The sequence below is a fragment of the Salminus brasiliensis genome, chromosome 4 (genome assembly GCF_030463535.1).
Source record: "Salminus brasiliensis chromosome 4, fSalBra1.hap2, whole genome shotgun sequence".
In the NCBI taxonomy this organism is placed as follows: Eukaryota; Metazoa; Chordata; class Actinopteri; order Characiformes; family Bryconidae; genus Salminus; species Salminus brasiliensis.
In genome coordinates, this window is record NC_132881.1 from 26,782,944 (window position 1) to 26,797,767 (window position 14,824).

General features: G+C 39.5%; 1 protein-coding gene across 3 annotated transcripts in view; it reads left to right on the plus strand.

Moving 5' to 3' along the window:
- Positions 1-14,824, plus strand: part of gabrb1 (gamma-aminobutyric acid type A receptor subunit beta1) — a 32,404-nt gene that overhangs the window by 10,056 nt on the left and 7,524 nt on the right. For all 3 annotated transcript variants that reach the window (XM_072677765.1, XM_072677766.1, XM_072677767.1), the window contains 3 exons: positions 2,768-2,988; positions 9,420-9,502; positions 14,578-14,712. In XM_072677765.1, coding sequence (XP_072533866.1) covers positions 2,768-2,988; positions 9,420-9,502; positions 14,578-14,712 — 439 coding nt within the window. The remainder of the gene's footprint in view (positions 1-2,767; positions 2,989-9,419; positions 9,503-14,577; positions 14,713-14,824) is intronic.

The window sequence follows — 14,824 nt, forward strand, 5'->3', positions numbered from 1 at the left end:
TAGACTTGTGTTTTATATCCTGCTGAAGACTGCATTAGATATCCTGTTGAATCCAGCGTCCGTTCTGCATTAACATGATCACATTCCATGTGTTTAAAATTCCAGCACATGATAGATATTAAATATGTGGGAATTTTTTTATTTCACTGATTGTTTAAATGAAGCTTAAATAAACCAATTAACACCAATTCGATTGGCTCTACTTCCCCTCTTTCTCTGTGTGTCATGACAGTTCTCTCACATTATAGATGTGGTTAGCTGATACAGGGAGGTAAGAATAGAAAATGTCTTGGGACAGTTATGAATTAGCATGCCCTCTGATTACATGTGTTATTGCCTCACAGATCATGAAGCACAGGGAATTCTATGTGGGGAATGGTCTGGAATATTTCTGGTACCCATGATTGTTCCCAGGTTTTATGTGATCATAGGAAAAACATGAATAATTTGATGTATAAATCATCAGACCCCCTAAAATGCATAATACAATGCAATCTATAAATAGATTAATTGTGTAATAGTGTATAGAGAGACGGTTTGGGACATTTCATGTTCTCTGTCACTTTTTACTATCATTCTAAAGCCATATGAAACAACATGATACAATTTTCTAAAACATTTACACAATTTACAAATGAAAAGAAAATGATACCTTGAAACATATGCTTGAAACAAATGAGGTCAGGGGCTGAAATGACCTAATGTAAATTATTGTCATTTGCTTATAGATTTTAATGTTTTAATATATTAAAAACATGTCTGATATGTACCATAAATAAAAATATCATAATTAAGAACAAACGTAGTGAACGCTCATGTGAACTCATCTCGTAAAAACGATATTTCCGACATGACTTAAAGAAACCATTTATGCAAATTGTTGGATTTGCTCAGTATTGTGGGAACAGTAGTGAATTTAAATGTACGACTATGGTTACTGTAGGGTTGTTAATTAAATTTGGTAATAACCCTTAATTTGCTGTTCCACAATAACATTTACACCCTGTTCCACTTTAACAATATTCTTCTGGTAAAGTGGGACAGAGGAGAATCTACCCTAACAAAAAACAGAACAAATAATGCCCTTTTTTGACTTTCTGGTTCAGTTTACAATCATCTTTCATGAAGCTGAACTGATGTATGAAGTTTTGGTTTTCAGTGGATTCAAATGGGAAATTGCTTTATTTGCTCCTAGAGACTACTGATTTTGAGCTGTGTAATTAAAGCCAGCCTCAACTCACAACTGATTTCTTACCTTCCTCTAAAACATCTTCTGATATTTGATTATGTCACCATGCATCAGCGAGCAGAAAACATTATAGTACCCAATATTATCATTTCGTTTCACCTCTTTCTCCCGCAACCACCACCTATCATCAAACGAAAGCCCTCTGAAATATGTCACAGTACAGAAGGAAAACACGCTGTGATTTATGATTCACTTGACCCTCTTGCAGTGTTTATATGAGTGCCTGTTATGTGAGCCCCAGTGGAGCCTCTGTTGGGTCCCATACATGTGTTTTGTCTACCTTATGATTAATTATGCTCAGTGTGACAGGTGAGCATGTCTTATTCATATAAGAGCCGAACTGATTAGCTCTTCTTTTTTCTTCTAGAGATAATAGACAAGACATCCAGAAATGCAATTAACCATGGTATATGAATATATGCTCACACAGAAAGAGGGAGAGGGATGGAGAGAGAGAGATTTCTTCGCAGCTATGTTGACATCAAAGTGTTGAATTGTGGAAGAGCGATTTTAAACACTTTTTTTTTCTAAAATAGAGCCAAAGTGGTGCATTTTCACACACTATACACTTTTTAAAATAGGTTCTTCAGATGGTTATGATTCCATAAAGAAACATGTTTGTAAAAGTAAATGAGAGTAAAGAACCTTTTAAAGGTCTAAAAAATCTTTGCTTGATGTAAAAGTTCTTTACCAAGATTCTTCACGCTCATACTCTTCATCTCTGTTATAAACATGGTTCTGTGTGGAACAGGTTGAGGTGGCTGAGATGGCAACATTATAAATGTCCAGATTTTTATTCAGATGCAGATTAGTATTGCTTTAAAACCACACGTTAATCCTTTGCTTATTCGAAATCTTTAGTTTTAAGGTGTGTTACCTCTTGTGAATTTACAGTATGTGTGTTGCATTTAAGTTGTCTTTGTCAAAATCCTCACTGATGTGGCAAAAAGTGCCACTGAACCACCAGAGCATCTCTGAAATGGCAAGACATGTGCTCTGCTCCCAGTCAGCAGCGGAGATGTTAACTCCTGTCTACCTTGGACCTTGGAGCAACAGAAGAAGGTTGCTTGATCTAATGAGTCCTGATTTTTTTAACGCAGAAATTCTCCGACCCAGTATCCTGTCCTAACAATTTGGTCCTTGTCAAAGTTGTTCAGGGCTTCGCACCTCTTTTTTCCAACATTCAACACGTTGACTATGAGAGCCAACTGTTTAGTTACAGCCTAACATATATCCCAATTCTTGACATGTTTGGTTGTTACTAGATAATCAGTGTTATTCACTGAGGAGTCATAAAGATAATGTAATATATGTATAAAGTATTGGGACACCTGCTCATTCATTGTTTCTTCTGAAGGGTATTAAACCCTTACTCCTGCTCTAGCTGGCCTATATAGTCGCTCTGGATTAGACTGTCTGCTAAATGCCTTAAATGTAAATGTAAATGATGTGAAGATATATATATATATATACACCGACTCTCTTAGTTAACTAAAGGTGTGTGTCTGTGTGTTACAGGACTACACCATCACCATGTATTTCCAGCAGTCGTGGCGTGATAAGCGTCTGTCCTACACAGGGATTCCACTCAATCTGACGCTGGATAACCGGGTAGCAGATCAGCTCTGGGTTCCAGACACTTACTTCATAAACGACAAAAAATCCTTCGTCCATGGGGTCACCGTCAAGAACCGCATGATTCGTCTGCATCCAGATGGAACTGTGCTCTATGGCCTAAGGTCAGTGTGTTTGTAAATAATTTGCATGTGGACAGGGTACTGTATGTCTCTTGGGTATTCATTTTCAGGTGTGAGGATTCGTGCCAGTCTCACTCTCTATATATGTCTGAGCAGTATTCCCCTGGCTCCTCCAATGTTGCTTTTTTGGAGTTTAAGGCCCAGAGAGGAATGAGTGTCCTGTGTGAGTCAGCTCATGTAGGTCTTGTTTACTGATGAAAGATGAGCCTGTCTTTGCCCTACTTAAGCAGCCCCTCACTGAGTTGCACGAATCAGTATCATTCTCCATCCGGACGTGTTTCGCAGCCTCACCTACTGTTAAATGAATGAGTGTGTGTGAACAAACAAAAGTAAATGCTTTGATTCCGAGAAGTGAACTTGGTTTTGTGCTTGATGGAACAAACAGAAAAAAAATTAAATGATGGGACTGTCTTTCCCAAGTTCCCTTCTCTGAGACTCGGTCTAACTGTGGTTTACCGGCCTTACAAAGAATGAATGCGTGTGGAAATGTAATATTTTAATCGGATTCTGAAATATATATAAACACTTATTTATATATATAAATACATATTTCAGTAGCTTTAACTTTAGTGAGAGGTATATGACCAAGGGTTCATATTACCGCCCACCTAAAGGCAACCTGTTGTCAGAGGTATACTATTCAGTTAAAGAAGGCCTAGCAAATGAACATGTCTGTATAAATAGACTGTGATGAGGCAAATGCTTTGCCCATCACCTGAGGACTATATATGTATGTGTGTTTGTAATACTAACCTGTGATACCTGTTGTCTGTGTCCATGTACATTTAGTGAAAGGGAGGCAAAGCAGACAGAGCTCACACATGAGCATGCTGACGGGCCCACGGCTAGCATATGAGAGGGGTGAACCAGAATCAGAGTGAGACAGATGAACAAATGTGCGCACTGTAACGACGACAAGCGTCCAGGCTTTTTTCTGTCCTGGCACCAAAGTGGTGGAACGAGCTGCCCCTGGATGTCCGAACAGCCGAGTCGCTCGCTGTCTTCAAACGCAGACTGAAGACCCACCTCTTCAGAGAGTACTTGGACGAATAGAGTTCTATGGTCGCCTTATTGTAATGTGTTTAGTAATGTCTAAGCTTGGAGGTATCTTTTGTATTATTAGTCTATTCTAACTAGCTATGGCTTTTTCTTGGGTAAATAGCAAAGCACTTTGTAAGTCGCTCTGGATAAGAGCGTCTGCTAAATGCCGTAAATGTAAATGTAAATGTAAATGTAATAACAATACTGGTAATATTGCAGGCTAAGGCCTGATGTTTATGAGTGATTTTATTTATGCTTGTTTTAATCCACCGTAATAGGACAACAACACCCCTGCATCACCTGAGCCAAACAATTACCCTCTGCAGGGGTGTTGCTCTCCTATAAGAGTGGATTAAAACAAGCATAAATAAAATCAATTAATTGGACTAACCCTATGAGAGGCAAGGGAATGGGTTAGGAAGGGGCTCACACATACTGACTTCAGAGTGCTAGTAGACTAAAACGAGTAGAGCTCAAAAAAGCATAGTTCTATGGCCTTGCGGCCTAAGCCTTACTTACCAACGAGTCAAGTCAACCTTTTAATTCGGTTTTGTTTTGTCTTTGTACAGGTTATCTTTTTGTTTATCTTCACTGTGTGAATTAATCACTAGTTTTATAAAATTATTATTCAGCGTTGTCCCATTCCAACCGGCTACTAAATCCCACTTTTTCATTCAGCCACAAACTACTCTGTGACTTTTTGTCTCCTCACAGGGTTCGGCAGAGCATCGTCACATAGACATTAGTTGCTTAACTAATTAAGACTTGAAATTTGAAATACTATGAAACTTGTTCATTTTTTTTATACTTCTGTGCTTCTGTGTCCTCCAGCTCTGTACCCAGGTAGCATCTCCTATTCTTAACTGTGAGGCCTCATTTCCTTTTCTTGCATCCTTTCCCCATGTCTTGGCTCCTCCCTTTGAAGAAGTGGGGAAGAAATGCAAGACAAGACACAGGGGTGGAGGAGGCAGCGGCAAATGAATTTACAAACTAAGGCAGTCCCTCACTCAGACCTCACTTTCACATAGTATTATACGCAAAACTGTCCTTATTAAACGTTAACAACTACATTTTCACTTGGCCATGTTTTAACTTTAATTTCAACTTTAACAATTAACATCAACAATTTCGCTACTATTTGCAGTACTTTTCTGTTAATTGTCATTTAATAACCCAAAAGGAGAAGGTAAACCCATTGTACTTGATTGTAATTGTACACACATTTTGTATATGAGACACACCAGAAATTTGACTTTTTTGAAATTTTTTGGTTCACAGACTTCAGGATGCAGGAATGAGGAATCATCAGTTAAAAATTAAGAGATTCAAAGAAATGATATAAAATGGAATTAGAGTTAGGGATTGACATTTCACTGAAATTGTGACATTTGGATTTGTTAGGCATTATCTGTAAAATATTGAGTGTCACTCTAAAAGCCTCTCCTTATTGCCTCATTGAAGCCAGAACCAGCTCACAGAAAGCCATAGAAGGTGACAATGAGACAAGTAGACAGACAATATCTCATAATTTGTGAGCTCTGCTAATGTTACTAGCATAGCTGCATCTTAATGTACTTCAGTTGCTGCTCATTCTTTTGCTCAGCTAGTCAGCTGATGTGATCATTTCACTAATTGATGTTTAAGGTTATATTAAATCCTTATAAATACAGTATAAAATAAGCTACTTCTGTTATATAACATGTTTATATGTTTATGGACCAGTGTGTAGTAGTCTTTAGATGATTGCAGCAGTTTGTATTTCGGTTATTGGACTTATGTTAGATGCTTCAACCAAAATCTAAGACACAGGCTCTACACGGTTCTCTGGACCAGACATGGTTTTTAAATATGAGAATGTATAACATTAAATAGAAGGCTTAGACTTTCATGACTATTCTGTCTGTCTTGCAGCAATGGCTCTACACCAGCGTCTCACTTTGCTAGCTTTTTTTCTGGCGCAGTCTAAGTTATCGACCTGTTGAGTGTCAGTTCATTTTTTCTAAACTAATTCCATCAATGAACCACAAGGTTTTAAGTAATTAGTTTTAGAAAACAGCAGTAAAACACAGAAATACTGTTGCTTCCTTAGAATTGGGTACACAGAACAGCAGTGCCGCATACAGATACAGGTAAAAGTGAACTGGTAAACTGGCCCAGTTGTTACCAGTCAAATTCTGATACGTTTAATTCTTGCATAATTCTGTAAACATTGCTTCAATTACTTAAATGAATCTCTCAATCACTGCACCCTATATCCTCCAGACACCTGTAAGTTTGTAGTGGGCATAGTGGATGTACTGAGACCTTTACGTCTAGCACGATTTATGCAATATGTAGGAATCCTACTGAACTGTCACCAACCACTGTACTGTGGTTGGTGTGGTGCAACAGATGGGCAAGACTCTTAACACTACATTGGCCCACATCTGTAATACGAGTAACCTTGTAAGTCGCTCTGGATAAGAGCGTCAGCTAAATGCCATAAATGTAAATGTAAATGTCAAGACATCCTGGGTTGTACCTATCAGCTTTGTAGAAGCCTAAACAGAGACTGTTTCACAAAAGCTTTCCTAAAAAAGCTTAAACGAAGATAAACACTAAGAATAACTTTTTATTGTTCTTAAATGCAATTAAGATTTTAATGATTTTCTTTAGACACTCGTTGTTGTTTTCTTATCTTAAGGCCATTTTTAACAAAATGGAGAAAAAATAAAATCAAATTAGGTGTTTAAACAGTTTTAGTAAACAAGAGCTAAAGGTGCATTTTCCTTTTGTAAAAACTAACAATACGTCTCCACTTTTAATTTGAATGAATCCAACTGTTTAAACTGATCATTTTACAGTCTAAGAAAAGTGTGAGGCTATTGTAAGGTTAAGAAAATATTTTAAAAAACTTTTTAAAAAAAACTTTTTTTTGAGAATATCAATTGTTTTTCTTAAGGTGGATTTATGACAGAAGTAAATTGAGAGAAGGGCCACACCCAAAATCCTCCTCCTGGCCCTCGAGCTCCTTAAATAACCCTGCTTTTACGTCCATCTCCGTGTTAAACGAACGTTGCACCCAACTCCACCCAGTCTCATTCCTTTCTTCCATCACCCACCATACCAGCAGGGCTTCACGTGCAGACCACAGGAAAGCCAAGCCGGACTCCAAGCAAAAATATTCAAGAGTGTGGTCAAACAAAGTGAAAGGTTGAGAAGAAAAAATTATTCTTTTGAAGAATTTTTCAAGAATGTCAGTTAACCTTTTTTCGTACGTATGACGTTAAGAAAAAAAAGCACATCTAAGAAGAATTTCTTTCTTAAGACCCTTTTGTGAATCCAGCTCCAGGTATTTGGAGCAATTTTAGAGCACACAAACCAGCAGGAGGTGCTCATCTCTGGAGGAAGTAGTTTTTAGTGTTCAGCTTTGTTTCCTTCATCTTCCTGTTTATTATGTTCATGAAATAAAAAGAAATGTGAACAAAAATCATTGCATAACCCCTACATTTGGAGACCATGCAAGACCCCCTGTCCACTACACAAGGCATACTATAAAAAAATATTTAGATTAATTCCTAAAAACCTTTTTCTTCTGGGTGTCATCACGAGGATATGTACATACATACTGCGTGTGACCTGCCGAAATAAAAATAGCCTCAACTTAGAGAGCACTTAGAGAGCACACTGCTCGCTTCCTTTAGGTATCTCTCTGTTGAGGACAGCCTTCAGCGATTTCTCTCCCTTTCTCTCTTTCATCAGGCATCTGAGGAAGTTTTGTCAGTCCTCTCTCTCTTTCCTTCTTTTTCTCTCTGCTGTATAATTTATGTCTAATGCACTATGTTGGGCTGAGAGGTGCGGACACTGTCTGTCTAATGCAGTGCTTTGGATGTCTAACAGTCGATGTGTGGTTTTGTGTGTGTGTGTGTTTCTTTTGAGTGCTCTGTTTATAAGTGTTTGTGATTACTGATTAGATAACTATCCCTCTGGCCCTGAGTAAATCAATACTGGGGAATAAGGTGTGTGTTTTTGTGCGAAGGGGTGTATATGTGTTGCCTCAGCTGGAGGCAAAAGTGTGCGTGTTTATATATGTGTGTGTGTGTGTCTGTGTGTGTATTTGAGACTCTGCCTCTGTCTCTGCCAAGAAGGCCTGCTTTATAGCCAAAAACCCATCTGCGGCTGGAGGACTGAAAAAAGCTAGTCTCTCATAAGTTGCTAAAAAGTGCAGAAGTCACGCGCCGAAAGGCCACAGCGTTTGTGTTGCAGTGTTAATTAAAGCACACCATAATTAAGAACCAACTTGAGGCGTTTCTGAGAGCGGTGGCAGCCATGACTGAGACGGTGTGAAGGCAATTACCAGAAGAACAGTGAGAGAGAGAGTTTGCAGAAAGAGTGGAAGAGATGCAGACGGAGAGAAGTGGAGGGGTGTGAGGTGGGAATGTATAATTCGCTCTGTGGCGAGAAGCAAAAAAGGCATTTGAGGCAGTATTTATGTCACTTGAATGCACAATATGCACAGATTACCCTGTATTACCATTTCATTACATGCTACATCTGCTCTACTTAATCAGTGTTGTCTGTAGTGCAATTACTACAGTTTAGTTGGCTGATAACAGAGTACATCTGTATTTATTTAAATACTTATTAAATCATTATTCATTTCCCCTATTAAGTCTTGTTATATAGCCATATATATGCATATATATAACTTTTTTCTTTTGTCCTCTGCATTTTACTCATCTGTGGTAGTGAACACACACACTAGTGAACTAGAGGCAGTGAGCGCACACACACCCAGAACGGTGGGCAGCCAACTCCAGTGCCCGAGCGCAAAGCCTTGCTCAAGGGCCCAACAGTGGCAGCTTGCCAAGCCTGGGTATTGAACCCACAACCCTGTCACTTACAGCCTGGAGCTCTAACCGCTGAGCCACCACTGCCCCATATAGAGTGATGTGCCCTAATGTGGGACACCTGAGCTCTATTTTTTTAGATTTTTTGCACAGTAAGAATATTGACTATGTTTTTTTTTTTTAATTAATCAGGACAGTTTGCATTAGGATAAAGCTACAAAAGATGATTTTATCATTTTATGTAAAGAAAACCACTACACAGAAAGTCCTGCCACCTATGGAAAATTTAAACTTGGCAACTGCATGTGTGATTAGAGAAGGAGAATATGGGCCATGGTGAAGGGATGGAGCAGCTCAGACAGTGTTAGAAGGGCAGGATGATGAAGGGCTTTAAAGATTAAAAGAAGTATTATTTATTAATGATGTATTGACAGTGCCATGGGGATTGCTAAGCTCTGGGACTGTTCTTTTTATTTCAAGGTGATGGTCACTGCTTGTACAGTTTTAAATTGTGTTTGGATTACCTGCTTGTCATTTGGATAGGATAACTACAACAGCAGCCTGCATGATGGACCTGCGCAGATACCCTTTGGATGAACAGAACTGCACCCTGGAGATCGAAAGCTGTAAGTCCTGTTTAATATTCATCAGGACGTTTTACAGTGGCATGCAAACGTTTGGACACCACTGGTCAGAATGTCTGCTAGTGTGAATAGCTAACAGAAACTGATTTTTAACAGACATCAATTTAAAGATGACACAATGCATTCATAGTTTAAGCAATATTCATTTTTCATTTGCATCTTTTACAGTTTTGAAATTACAAAAAAAGAAAAGGGCCTGAAGCAAAGGTTTGAGTGCCCTTATTCTGACCCGCATGGTATGGGGTGAGTTTCCCAGAAGCTTTGTAACGCTAAGAACTTTGTTAACTAGTTCCCTTAAAATGTTTGTGTGTTTCTCAAAGCCTCTGTAGCTAAAGTACTACATGAACTTTCTTGCGGACTATCGAGTAACCAGACCTACTGTGCTGAAGTGCTTCTTTAGGTGGGTTTTGCCTGCAATTCAGCACCTAAAAGCCAGGGGAATTCTCAGGGGAAGGATCTGCATGAAAACCAAGGAATAATAATAATAAAAATAAATCTAAAAGATATAAAAAAAAATTGTCAAATGTGTGGCATGTGCAAAAGTAATAAGACATTTATTATGTCTTGTTTTATTTTTTCCTATGTGATAAATTCTGAAAATAAAGAGGAATTGTCGAAAACGTTCAGAAAATGGTACCATATTAGGTTTATATTTAAGTTTGTTCTAGTTGGTTCATTATTTGCTAAGATGAATGGCTTTCAGGAAACTCACCCTTTCAGGAAACATGGGCCACAAATGACTTTCTTTGGAGAATCAATAAAAAAAAACACTCCACATTATATACAGGTTCTGTAACAATTCAGGTGTTCGTCCTGTCCTACTTACTACTTTACTATGTGGTGTTACGGTAACTTTTCAATACTCAATCATTTGTAAGTAGTTTTGACTAGAAGAGAATGGGTTCCCCCCGTGAGTTCCTTCCAAGGTTTCTTCCTCCAGCTTTAAAGGGAGTTTTCCTTGCCACTGCCGCCTTTGTCTTGCTCATCAGAATGTTATGTGTTGTTGATCTTTTGTCCTATTACCAGATTTCTGTAAAGCTGCTTTGTGATTAGTTATAAAAAATGTGAAACAAATAAATTTGATTTGATTTGATTTACTTCATGTGAAGGTTCTTAAAATGTAGTTCTTTACGCTCACATCTCACTTACAGTAATTATTCACTAAAAACAGCTCTTCTAGGTAACCAAAGGGTCTGTTTACACCTGATATTAACCAGCGAATTTGATCGGCTCGCATTCTGATTTCACTTGTCCATATAAAAAGCCAGGTGTAAACACCCCCAAGACGCACAGTGATCTGATTACGATCAGATCACTCAAACCACATTCGGAGGTGACCAGCAGACTGCGTTGTCTGTGATCAGATTTCTTTAAGGAAGCGGAAATACGTCTGCCGAAAAAACGTTAATACTAGTAATAATTTCTGGATCTTGGCTTCTTTTGCTGTCTTTCTGTAGCTCTCTGTGTCTCTCGCTGTGTGTGTTCGTTTGTGTGTTCTTGTGCTTTCTTACTGGTAGAGCAGTATTACAGATTATTCCCATGCAGTTAAAAAAATAGTTGGTTGCAATTTTTGATAGAGCCATTACCAAAAAAGCGAAACAGTCTCCCGGAACAATTTTCATGAGAAGCCGTTGTTCACAGGAAGTAAAAAGGAAAAAAAGTATGTGTTGGTGTGCTTTTATAAGTATAGAAAGGGAAGAATAAGCAAGTATATGCAGGAAAGTAAAATTCGATCTAATGTCACGCTGGGGACACATTTTAATGACAAATGTAAGCAAGTGTAAATGCATGTTTATGCCAGGTGTAAACATGCCCGTAATGCTTCTCCTGTGGCGTTGCATTATTAATAAGAACATAGGCACTAAAAATGTGACTAGAATGTTACAGTTTGTTGCTGCCATATTAAAATCTCTTTTTTTTCCCTTTACACCATTTGTGCCCTTTTACATTGTGTAAATATTCCATGATGAATGGTTCAGAATTAAAAAATCTCCAAATTCCTTCAAATGCCATCAAATTACATTTATGTGACTTAAAGTTCGATTTCTGTCCTTCTATAAAGTTACTAATTTTGGAGCGTATTAAAAGTGCACTTCAAGCTTTGTGCTATCAAGGAATGGCCAAGTGAACAATTATATACAGCACGCTTATTTAGTACTATTGTACACCATGAGAACAGAAAAGAAAAAATGAAGCAGGCTGAAAATCACAGGAGGGAATGAGATGGTGTGGATGCAGCGAGTGGAGCTCAGCAGTGCAGCGGCGCTAATGCAGAGCGGCCCCTCGGCAGCAACCCGGCGTTAATAATAGATTCCACCTGCGTGCCAAGCTCCCAGCGCTGCCCCTGCTCTCCAACCAGCCATGGAAATGCAGCGCAAAGTGTCCGCTCAATCAGCCTCCATCACGCCGGCCCATATCCAGAGAGCAGGCCGAGAAGAGCTCGTCCTGCACTGCTCTTATACCAGTGAACAAACTGGGCCAAAACCCACATGGCACTGGCCATATGCTCTGAATCTGTCTACTGTCTACTCAAATCTGGAAGAGTACTAGTCTCTGTCTCCACTCCAGTTTCCTTTATCTGTATTTTAGGCAGCAAAACGCAACGTGTCATGTAAGCATTGTATACTCTCTTGACGTTCTCTGCCCAGGGGAGAACAGGCTGTTGCTTTTGCAACACTGCAAACCCTGCCTTACAGTCGGGGCACATTAGTATACTATTTCTTTTATCGTCTGCGATACCTGGAGAGAGGGCAGCTGTGCTAACTGATGTCTCTTTCTCTACATTACTCTCTCTCTCTCTCCTCCCTCTCTCTCTCTCTCCAGCTGATGGACAGTGGTTGTAATTGGACGTGTGCTCTGCTGGGCAGACAGCTGTAGCGCTGTGAGGCTACTGTCATGTCAGCGATCAGAAACACAAATCGCACAACATGCGGGAGAAAACCGCAGCAGCAACATGTTCATTCTCTCAGGATTTCTCATGACACTGACATAAACACACAGTGTCAGCCTATGGAAGGGAACTCGAACCGCTGATCGATATGCTTTAACATGATATGCGCTGTTCCGCAACTTCATATTGACTACATGTTAAAACATTGTTGTGAAGATTGAATTGCATTCAGCCATGTGAACGCTGGTGAAGTCAGGCAGAGAGGTCTGATTTAGGTCTGGATCACAAACACCTCTTCAGTTCGTTTCAAAGGTATTTTTGGTGATGCCAGGTTTGCAGGGCCATATTCCGGTGGTCTGGTGCTCTGGGCTTAAGTCTGTCCCTACCACCATAGTTCTCAAAGGGGTCCCCAAAAGGTCCTTGACATATAGCTGGGGATTCGTGACTTAATGCTCTGGTGCTCTGGGATGAGTCTGTTTTGGGCCCCTGAACAATAAAAACCTTGAACTGAATCATAGGCCATAGATTAATAGACAGGCTCATCAACATGGATTAGGCCTAGTCCTACACTGCAAGTGGTGGTGAATCACCATTATGTTTTATTTTAGGGTTAATTAGACTTAAGGTTAATTAGACTTAAAATATAGACTTAAGAGATGTGAAGTGAGGGCGAAGGTGTACAGGTTCTTTATCAATTTTAAAGATTCTTTACACTCATGTCATCTCTATTTTAAAACGGTCTGTTATGGAACCATGTGGTTCTTCTTCTAGAAGTGATTTGTCTGTGGCATCGTTCAAACCTTCCCAGAAGTGTTCAGACAGCCCTTCTTGCAATAGGTGAGCTATGTCAAGGGACACTTGTTGCTAAAACAAATTCTGACAGTGTTCACACACACACCCATGCAATTTCTGTAAAACAAAGCTCTGTACACCCAATGGGCTTTTAAGGGCAGCAATTCCAGGGCCCTGGTCAGCAATCAATTGAATTATAGTATAAGCAACCTAGGTTTGTCTCTAAAAAACTGTTTTTGCAAAAGAGATGTGTAAAATTAAGCTTTTAAAGGTTTACGGAAACATCCCATCATGTATAGACCCATTGAGAACCATGGTGGTAGGGGCCCCAAGATTTATACCCTGAGCATCAGAAGCCAAAAAGGGCCTCTGCATTGGAAGCAGAATGGGTGTGGAGAAATCTCACACAAACTTGGGATTACCATTCACAGTGCCACGCACTGGCGAGAAGAGTGTAAATCTGCCCAGCATTGGATTGTGGATCAGTAGACACTTTTTTGTTTTTATGGAGTCATGAAGCACTAGTGTACACCTTTGGGATGAGCTGGAGTGGTATTTGTGATACACACCATCATCTATGACTGACCTCACTAGTTTGATTGTGGCTAAATGCATTAAAATCCTTACAGCAAATTTCCAACATCTAGCATAAAGCCTTCCCAGCAAATGGGGAATTACTCCTTATTATCACCCTTGATTTTGGAAGAAAAGTTGGACGGGCAGGATACTTTTGGACCTAGTAGTGTATTTGCAGCCATAGTCACTGTCTTTCAGCCTCTGACGCCACCAAGTTTATCTCTCCTATGACGGAAGTGGAGGAAGAAAAAGGAGGGAGACATATAATAAGCCTCTGTCCCACAATTAAGCTGTAATGTGCTTGAGCGCTGTGCTCTTCTTTAGATAAGTACTGGAACTGGGGAGGGAAAATCCCATCAGTTCAGCTTGAATGAGGAGTTCTCACAGAGCTGTTCCCACTGTTTCAGCACCGCGCAATCACACACTGATTTAGTGCCGAGACAAGAAGAAGTGTGGGAACGGGTGACTGGCACCTCTCTCTCTCTCTCTCTCTCTCTCTCTCTCTCTCTCTCTCTCTTTCTGCATCTTTTCCTGGAAGTGTGACAGGCACACTGAGCATGGGCCTCAGACAGGGTTAGAGAAATTATGCATGTCAGATTCAAAAATTTCGTAATTTCATGCATTTTCTGAAATTAGATATGTCATAGGGCTACAAATTGTAATTTTGATTTTAGGCCATGTCACCCATGCATGTTCTAGAACGGTGTCGTCCTGTGCTGAAATAAGTGAATATCATTTCTTTCTCCTTTTCTTTCTCTCTCTATCTCCCTCTATCTCTCACTCTCTCTCTCTCAATCAGATGGCTACACCACAGATGATATTGAGTTTTATTGGCAGGAAGGGAGTTCAGTAACAGGAGTGGACAACATTGAGCTGCCACAGTTCTCCATCATTGACTATAAAACCTTATCTAAGAAGGTGGTGTTTGCCACAGGTAAAGCTATCAGCACTGCTTTGTGATTCTGCTGCATGCTTTAGTTTCTTAAACTGCAGTTATTGATCTTAAAGACTTAAATTCATAGAAAAGTAGGAATGCACCGATATAG